Source organism: Amblyomma americanum, chromosome 7, assembly GCF_052857255.1.
Source record: "Amblyomma americanum isolate KBUSLIRL-KWMA chromosome 7, ASM5285725v1, whole genome shotgun sequence".
In the NCBI taxonomy this organism is placed as follows: Eukaryota; Metazoa; Arthropoda; class Arachnida; order Ixodida; family Ixodidae; genus Amblyomma; species Amblyomma americanum.
The window spans coordinates 134,284,166-134,293,517 of record NC_135503.1 but is presented as its reverse complement, the minus strand read 5'-3'; the positions used below and the strand labels follow the sequence as shown (position 1 = coordinate 134,293,517).

Genomic DNA, 9,352 nt, shown 5'->3' with positions numbered 1-9,352 from the left:
ATTCAATCCAGTCTCATACATATCAATCCAGTTCATTCGGGCAACCAAATCTCTTTGCAACGCGTCCCATTACATACCATTCAGTTCGATATCTTCGATCTTTCTATCCATCTAGGGCCGCTCTTGCAGCGTAATAACCGTTTTCTCCTCTCTTTCCTCCTCGCACTCTTTCGTGTTACGCCGCCACCGCAAACGGCAAAGCTAAGGAAAAGGGAAAAGTGCGCTTATCTTCTACCCAGTAAAACGCTGCGGCAGGAAGACATGAATGCGGCATTCGAACAAGTTTACCGCGAAGCAAGCAAGGGGAGCTGCAAATCCGGGAGCCGCGCACATATGTTCGACTTGCTGCATATTAGCCGTCTATTCCCACTCGGAAGAGGCCCCGCTGTGCCGTCCATAAACACCACCACTTCAGTTGATCATTGAACATGCGGTGGGCAAATGGTAAAAAATCCCTGAATACCCTAGGAAACGATATTTAACTGCCAATGAGTGGTTGGCTCTGTAAGTTTCTGTGAAGGTCGTTTTTCTAATAAATGACAGCAGAAAATGTGCGGAAATAGAGAGGTTTCGTGAAAAAGAATTTCAATGGATTTCATAGTAAACGATAATTGGAATACTATATTTTCTGCAAAATTAGGAAATCCTTACAGAATGAAACCATACAGCCATAGTGACGTTTCGACGGTACTCTCAGGCAGGTCAAGTATAAACGTATAAGAAAGCCCTTTTACCCACTTTATATCATCCCACACTAATGAAAAAAAAAAGAAATAAAATAGAATCCAAATAACTGACACATTCAATGACCATTATTAGCGAAACCAATGCGGTCAGCGTTGCAATTTCACATTGTTGAAATGCAAATAACATAACGCACTGGACAACTCTGACGAATGCAAGCTGACATTTGAAGGTTTTACAGTCGTGCGGTTCACAGAGACCGACGAAAGGAAGAAGAAGAACGGTTTTACTGCAGCTTGACCGTAAGCTACCCATCGCTTATTCACTTTTTCATTAATGTTCGCCTTGAAGTCACTCTGAGCGCCAAGCTTTGAAGAGTATCCCGCGCAGCGTAGAGCAGATGGGGACGAAACGCTTTACTGCTTAAGGAGTCTTGTCATTGGAATAACCTCTGCGTGCGAGGCTTTCCTCTCGCTGCGCCTATGTTGGGGGTTCTCTATTTCAAAACTTATTCACATTTGGTGTTGGCAATACAGTGACCCACATCAACGGAATTTGGCCCCTGATTTTGCTCGCAGTACTGAAGGCAACTTACGTCGCGCCATTAGCTTGAAATCACGAACGAACTAATGTTCTGTTGCTAACTGACCGTATATATTTCCGAGTATTTCTCTGTTCATTGCAGAGTCTAGTTGCAGGGCATTCGCCGAAATGACAGGGTAAGTCGTTTTCCACGCGAGCACCTCTGCGTTCAGCCAGAATAAGAGCACCTTGCTTATTCTATGGATATTGTGACCGGCCACGAACAATCGCGATGCCTAAAAAATATCGCCAGGCCAAGTGGGCACTGCCTCATAGCTACTGCCACTTGCACTTACCGCCCCATAGGCGCTAAAGCTGTTTGTTTGCGCCACTAGGATAACTTATATATTGGTCGCTACTTGAAGTAGTGGATTCTTTGTTTGCAATGCGTTTAGGTTCTCTCCATTGCGTTTCTTTAACAAAACTATCTCTGCGTTAAGTTACTTATCATCTACTGTACACAGCACGTACTGTCGGCCACAAAATTTTGCGGGATCTGCGATGCGTGGCGGATTAAGGAAAAACGGCATTGCTGCTCCATCTGTCGTCACAGAGCGCGGTGTCGAGGCTCACGGCACGCCCGGTGCGGCAGTACTGTGAGGGAACCTCAACACCATGTTCTGTGACGGCAGATGGCGCAGAAATGCAGTTAAGCTTCACTCCGCCACGCATCGCAGATCCAGCAAACTTCTGCGGCCGACAGTACGTCTTGCACCGAACTGCAATTTGAAATAGCAAGCCATATTTACCAAATATACAAGCGAAAACCTCTTTTGCCAGAACGTTACAAACGCATTAGCAACTTGCTGTTATTCCTCTAACTAATAACCTGTGTGCATTCTGCTCAGTGCCACACACTACGCGCCGTACCGCCGCGCGGATGCCACACAAGACATCTACATCGTGGTCGGCTTCTGCATGCTCATGTTCCTCTCTGGGATGGTGGTCGCACTCATGCTCATCGCCGGTGAGTGTCTCCTTAGCGCTATTTGAGGATACACAGCGCATAAGGAAATGTTCCAACTGGTGGGCAGTAAGGGCCATGGATTAAAACAGAGTTTGGGCGAGTTGGCAATCCATGAGTGCAGACAGCGAAAAAGGGTGGAGACGCAGGAAAAACACGAAGGCGAGCGCTCACTATTAACTGAAGCTTTATTGCTTGGCTAGCGAAAATGTATACATCGGGCAGAACCAACAAAAGAAAACATGAGGACAATCGCATGCAGCACGTAACGTTGCTAACAGCCATTGAAGGTGACAACAGCGGCGTCATTATCTTGTGTCCGAAAACCTTATTTCTCTTGATTTTATTATAACGATGAAAACAGCGCAAACTTCACGAAGGAGGCAGAAAGGGAACATGACACCATATATCCCATGCGTTTTCTTCCATGCGCTTTCTTCGAGTTTATTAATGCGGAAGCATTGAGGTTGTCGTTTCACAAAAATTTCCGGGTTGCCTGTCACAAAACTCCCTGATCGGTCGAGACAGGTCACGTGACTTGGGATGTTATCACAACATGCCGAACGGATTGTGAGCAAACTGCAGAGCATTACCCAATTGAATCGCATCCTTCAACTGCTCCAGCCCTGCGTTAGCACGGGTTTGACGAGTCCTTTTGATCTATGAATGCAATTAAGAAGGATGTGACGTCATAATCATGACATGGCCGCCAGTGGGCCAATCATAGGTCGCCGGCAAATTTCAGTCTTTTAAACACTGTAAGTTAGCCCACCCCGAAAATTTGAAGCAACCCCAAATTGTATAACTAGGCCCACCCAAAATAAGTTACGGTGATTGGGAGGGGTTGGTGGGTGGATTAAGATGCGTTAGTGGTCTCGACTAGTAAAATAACATATTGTCACGTAGTGGTGACGGCAGTCGAAGCAGCGATGAAGACGGACGAAAGGGTATTCTAAAAGAACTGTTTATTGGGCTGACTTGCACCCAAAATGGACTGAATCACTCGGCGGCGGCGAAGCGACAAGCGTGCTCGGCGGTCGTCGAACAGAATGCCCGCCGCTGTCGGCCGTGCTCAATTTAAAGCTGATAGCGAACATTCGAGATAAAGGGCGCAAAGTTCCTAGAACATTCCGGAACAACGTAGAATCAGCTTTGCCTGGCTGCGATCAATCGAGATAAATCTAGTCGCGTCTTGCGTCGCAAACAAAGCGATAAGGTGGTGTCGCGGCAGATTTGAAAAACGAACAAACACTGCAAATATTGGCGGCATTACTCCCCTCTCAAAGAAGCATCGCCCCGATGCATTGAAACAAATAATGCGACTAGTAAGGGAAAAAAACGGATCTTGCGAAAATAGAGCATGGAAATGCAGCGGCTTTTAGCGCGCATAATACGGCTTCAGACGGACTACATGGACAACTTCTGGTCGTACGCGGCGTCGCTGGGATGCAGTCATTGCGTCAGGGATGACTTCATAATCCAGTTCACCCAGCCGACGAAGAACCTTGTACGGGCCGAAATAGCGGCGCAAAAGCTTTTCACTCAATCCACGGCGGCGAATGGGCGTCCACACCCAGACTTGGTCTCCTGGCTTGTATTCCGCGTTGCGTCTTCGTAGGTTGTAGCGTCTGGCGTCAGACCGCTGCTGATCTTTGATCCGTAATCGGGCAAGCCTTCGAGCTTCTTCTGCGCGTTGAAGGTAGGCGGCAACGTCGACGTTCTCTTCTTCTGTAACGTTGGGCAGCATGGCGTCTAGCGTGGTCGTGGCATCCCTGCCATGGACGAGCCTAAAAGGCGTCATCTGGGTGGTCTCCTGCACTGCGGTGTTGTAGGCGAAGACGACGTAAGGCAGGATGACATCCCAGGTTTTATGTTCGGCATCGACATACATAGCGAGCATATCGGCGATGGTTTTGTTCAGGCGCTCGGTCAGTCCGTTGGTCTGCGGATGGTATGCAGTTGTCCTCCGGTGGCTGGTTTGGCTGTAGCGCAGGATGGCTTGCGTGAGTTCCGCCGTAAATGCTGTTACTCTGTCCGTGATGAGCACATCGGGGGCACCGTGTCGAAGAAGAATGCACTCCACGAAAAGTTTGCCCACTTCTGCTGCTGTTCCGTTCGGTAGGGCTTTCGCCTCGGCGTAGCGGGTCAGGTAGTCGGTCGCTATGATGATCCACTTATTTCCAGATGTTGACGTTGGAAAAGGGCCAAGCAAGTCCATGCCAATCTGCTGAAAGGGTCTTGAGGGAGGTTCAATGGGGTTCAGAAATCCTGCTGGTCATGTGGGAGGAGTCTTTCGTCGCTGACAATCTCGGCATGTTTTCACATAGTGTGCGACATCGGCAGACAGTCGGGGCCAGTAATACTTGTCTTGAATGCGGCGGAGGGTGCGAGTAAACCCGAGATGTCCAGCTGTCGGCTCGTCGTGTGAAGCCTGTAGAACTTCTTCGCGGAGACAAGTAGGTACAACAAGGAGGTAGGCTGTTTTGTTCGCTGTAAAGTTCTTCTTCACAAGGACCTCATTCTGCACACAGAAAGAAGACAGTCCTCGCTTGAATGAAGCGGGGGGTGAAGAAACCTTGCCTTCCAGGTACTCGATGAGGCCTTTTAGGTTGGGGTCCCAGCGTTGCTGCTGAGCAAAAGAGCTTGCGCTGATGGGTCCCAGGAAGGCGTCCTCATCGTCGTCCAGCGGCGGTGCATCTACAGGGGCTCGTGAGAGGCAATCGGCGTCAGTGTGCTTGCGTCCGGACTTGTAAACGACGGTGACGTCAAACTCCTGGAGACGCAGACTCCATCGAGCGAGTCGGCCAGAGGGATCCTTCAAATTGGCAAGCCAGCAGCGCGCGTGGTGGTCGCTGACCACCTTGAACGGCCGTCCGTAGAGGTAGGGGCGGAATTTCGACGTTGCCCAGATGATGGCAAGGCACTCCTTCTCAGTGGTCGAATAGTTAGCCTCGGCCTTAGAAAGGGAACGGCTAGCGTATGCGATGACATTCTCCAGCCCGTCACTTTTTTGAACGAGAACGGCGCCTAGTCCCACGCTGCATGCGTCGGTATGAACTTCAGTATCGGCGTTTTCATCAAAATGCGCAAGGATCGGTGGGGACTGTGAACGGCGCTGAGGTTCATTGAAGGCTTCTGCTTGCGGCGCTTCCCATTTAAACGGCACGTCTACCTTCGTCAGTTGGGTCAGGGGCTCGGCGATGCGCGAAAAGTTTTTCACAAATCGTCGGTAATATGCGCATAGTCCGAGAAATCTGCGCACTGCTTTCTTATCGGCCGGCGGTTGAAACTGTTCAATAGCGGCTGTTTTCTGCGGGTCTGGGCGTACTCCTTCCTTGCTAACGATGTGGCCTAGAAACAGCAGCTCTTCGTAGGCAAAGTGGTATTTCTCTGCTTTCAAGGTTAGGCCAGACGACTTGATTGCGGGTAGTACTGTTCGAAGTCTTTTGAGGTGCTCTTCAAAGTTCGAGGCGAAAACAACGACGTCATCTAAATATACCAGACAAATCTGCCACTTCAGGCCTGCCAGCACTGTATCCATTACTCGCTGAAACGTCGCTGGTGCGGAACAGAGACCAAATGGCATCACCTTGAACTCAAACAGCCCATCAGGAGTTATGAATGCTGTCTTCTCGCGATCTCTTTCGTCGACCTCAATTTGCCAGTAGCCGCTCTTGAGGTCCATCGATGAGAAATATTTGGCGTTGCAGAGGCGGTCCAGTGTGTCGTCGATGCGGGGGAGGGGGTAGACGTCCTTCTTTGTTATGCTGTTCAAGCGGCGGTAATCTACGCAGAATCGAAGTGCGCCGTCTTTCTTTCTCACTAGAACAACCGGTGCCGCCCATGGGCTGTTTGAAGGCTGGATGACGTCGTCGCGAAGCATTTCTTCGACTTGGTCCCGGATGGCTTGTCGTTCTCGCGGAGACACACGGTAGGGGCTTTGACGGAGAGGTCGGAAGTGTTGATCCGTTATAATGCGATGCTTGGCAATTGGCGTCTGTCGCACCTTCGGCGAAGTCGAAAAGCACTCACTGTAGTTTTGAAGCAGATTGTGGATCTGGTCTTGCCTGTTCCGGGGCAGGGCTGGGTTGATGTCGAAAGTGGGCGAGTTCTCTTGGTCAGGCGGTTCTTCTGCGGAGGGGTCGGAGAGGGCGAAGGAATCTCGTACGTCAGATATTTCGTCGTAGAAAGCAATCGTCGTTCCTCTGTTAATATGCCGGTATTCTTCGCTGAAGTTAGTCAGCAGTACTTCGGCCTGGCGCCAAAACATGAAGGCATCTAACACTACCGATAGAATAGAACTAACGGAGCTATCAAAGTTAATAAATAAGCGCAAGGTAGCCGACATAAGGAAGTTTAATATGGAGAGAATCGAGCATGCTCTAAAGAACGGAGGTAGCCTAAAAACAGTGAAGAGGAAACTAGGCATAGGTAAAAACCAGATGTATGCATTAAGAGACAAGCAGGGCAATGTCATTAGCAATATGGATAAGATAGTTAACGTAGCCGAAGAGTTCTACACAGACCTGTACAGTAGCCAATGTAATCAGAACGCTAATGAGAAAGACAGCAGTGCACAACAATGCGTCATCCCGCCAGTAACGAAAGATGAAGTAAAGAAAGCCTTAGAAGCAATGAAAAGGGGAAAAACAGCTGGGGTGGATCAGGTAACAGCAGATCTGTTGAAGGATGGAGGGGACATCGTGCTAGAAAAACTAGCCACCCTGTATACGCAATGCCTTATGACCTCGACTGTACCAGAAGCTTGGAAGAATGCAAACATTATCTTAATTCATAAGAAGGGAGACGCCAAGGACTTGAAAAATTACAGGCCGATCAGCTTACTATCCGTTGCCTACAAAGTATTTACTAAGGTAATCGCTAATAGAGTCAGGGCAACGTTAGACTTTAATCAACCAAATGATCAGGCAGGCTTTCGTAAAGGATATTCTACAATAGATCATATTCACACCATCAATCAGGTGATAGAAAAATGCGCAGAATATAACCAACCTCTATATATAGCTTTGATTGATTACGAGAAAGCATTCGACTCAGTGGAAACCTCAGCAGTCATACAGGCATTGCGTAATCAGGGGGTAGAAGAGCCTTATGTCAAAATACTGGAAGATATATATAGCAACTGCACAGCTACTATAGTCCTCCATAAAGTCAGCAATAAAATTCCAATAAGGAAGGGCGTCAGGCAAGGAGACATGATCTCGCCAATGCTGTTCACCGCATGTTTGCAGGAGGTATTTCGAGGCCTGAATTGGGAACAGTTGGGAATAAGAATAAATGGAGAATACCTAAATAATCTGAGATTTGCTGATGACATTGCCTTGCTGAGTCACTCAGGAGGTGAACTGCAAATCATGATCAACGAGCTAAACAGGCAGAGCAGATCGATGGGTCTAAAAATTAACATGCAGAAAACCAAGGTAATGTTCAACAGCCTAGCAAGGGAACGACAGTTCACAATTGGCAGCGAGAGCCTAGAAATTGTGCCGGAATACGTCTACTTAGGGCAGGTAGTGACAGCTGATCCGGATCATGAGAGGGAGATAACCAGAAGGATAAGAATGGGGTGGAGCGCATATGGCAAATTCTCGCAGATCATGAGTGGCAGTTTACCAATTTCCCTCAAGAGGAAAGTGTACAACAGCATAATCTTACCGGTATTCACCTACGGGGCAGAAACGTGGAGGCTAACGAAAAGAGTTCAGCTTAAGTTAAGGACAACGCAGCGAGCCATGGAAAGAAAAATGATAGGTGTAACGTTAAGAGATCGGAAGCGGGCAGAGTGGGTGAGGGAACAAACACGGGTTAATGACATCCTAGTCGAAATCAAGAGAAAGAAATGGGCTTGGGCAGGGCATGTAATGCGAAGGCAAGATAACCGCTCGTCTTTAAGGGTAACGGAGTGGGTTCCAAGAGAAAGTAAGCGTAGCAGGGGGCGGCAGAAGGTTAGATGGGCGGATGAGATTAAGAAGTTTGCAGGCAAAGGGTGGATGCAGCTGGCAAAGGATAGGGTTAATTGGAGAGACATGGGAGAGGCCTTTGCCCTGCAGTGGGTGTAGTAGGGCTGATGATGATGATGATGATGATGACTTCGGCCTGGCCATTGCGGAAATGTGCGATGAATCTTGCGATGCTGATTCCTCAGTCTAGTAGCAACTGCATGTTCCCCTCGATGATGGCTTCAGTGTTTATGGCTTTCGTGGCGCCTACGGTCACGATAACGCTTGAACGGGGTGGGACGCTCACTTCTTCCTCCAGGACACTTAGGGCAACGTGATTTTCCCGAGTTTTCATCGAAGCGATGGCTTCGTCCGTCGAAAGCGTGATCAGCTTGGATCGCGGGTCGATGATCGCCTGATGCTCATTAAGAAAATCCATAGCCAAGATCACTTCGCGGGAGCATTGCGGTAGCACAACAAAGGTCGCAGGATAGGTATGTCCTTTGACAGTCACTCGCGCTGTGCATCGTCCTGATGGCGTAATGAGGTGGCCCCCAGCGGTGCGAATTTGTGGGCCGTCCCAAGCCGTTGTGACTTTTCTGAGCTGCGCAGCGAATGTTCCATTCATCACCGAGTAATCGGCTGCTGTGTCGACTAGAGCGGTAACTTTCCGGCCGTCGATCGTCACTTCTAGGTCGGAGGTCCTGGCTCTTGCATTGCCCGACGCCGCATGTCGCTCTCGGCGTCGGGTCACGGCTTCGTCGCGTATGCGAGTCACGGGTTGGGCGTGTGTTCGAAGCTCCTCTGGGTGGCGGCGTCGATTTCAAGGTAGCTTGCGTCGTGGTCGAGGTTCTCATTGTGTGCGGCGTCGGTGCAGCGAGTGTCGGTTCTTCATGCGGCGTCGCGGGTGCAGCGTCTTCATGGGGCGTGGTCGGTGGAGGATCTTCGGCGTTTAGCTCGTGAGCAACCTCCCCTCCAGAGGTTGCTGCCTTTCGTTTCCCCTACGGGGGCTGGGCGACCTTCCTCGTACCGCGGCTGCGTAGCTGCGGCGTGGCGACGCAAAGCGCGAGGTTGACGGCGATGGTGAGCGCGAAAAGCGGTTCGGCGTGCACTCTTCTCGACGCAGGTACTCGTCGATTTCGTGCGGACGTTGTCCGAAGCG

At 49.6% G+C, this 9,352-nt stretch overlaps 1 protein-coding gene across 1 annotated transcript in view; it reads left to right on the top strand.

Moving 5' to 3' along the window:
• The first annotated feature begins 1,375 nt into the window (after positions 1-1,375).
• LOC144097469 (uncharacterized) overlaps positions 1,376-9,352 on the top strand; it is a 30,470-nt gene continuing 22,493 nt past the window's right edge. Inside the window, exons 1-2 of the mRNA XM_077630190.1 lie at positions 1,376-1,403; positions 2,115-2,233. Coding sequence (XP_077486316.1) covers positions 1,396-1,403; positions 2,115-2,233 — 127 coding nt within the window. The 5' untranslated portion in view covers positions 1,376-1,395. The remainder of the gene's footprint in view (positions 1,404-2,114; positions 2,234-9,352) is intronic.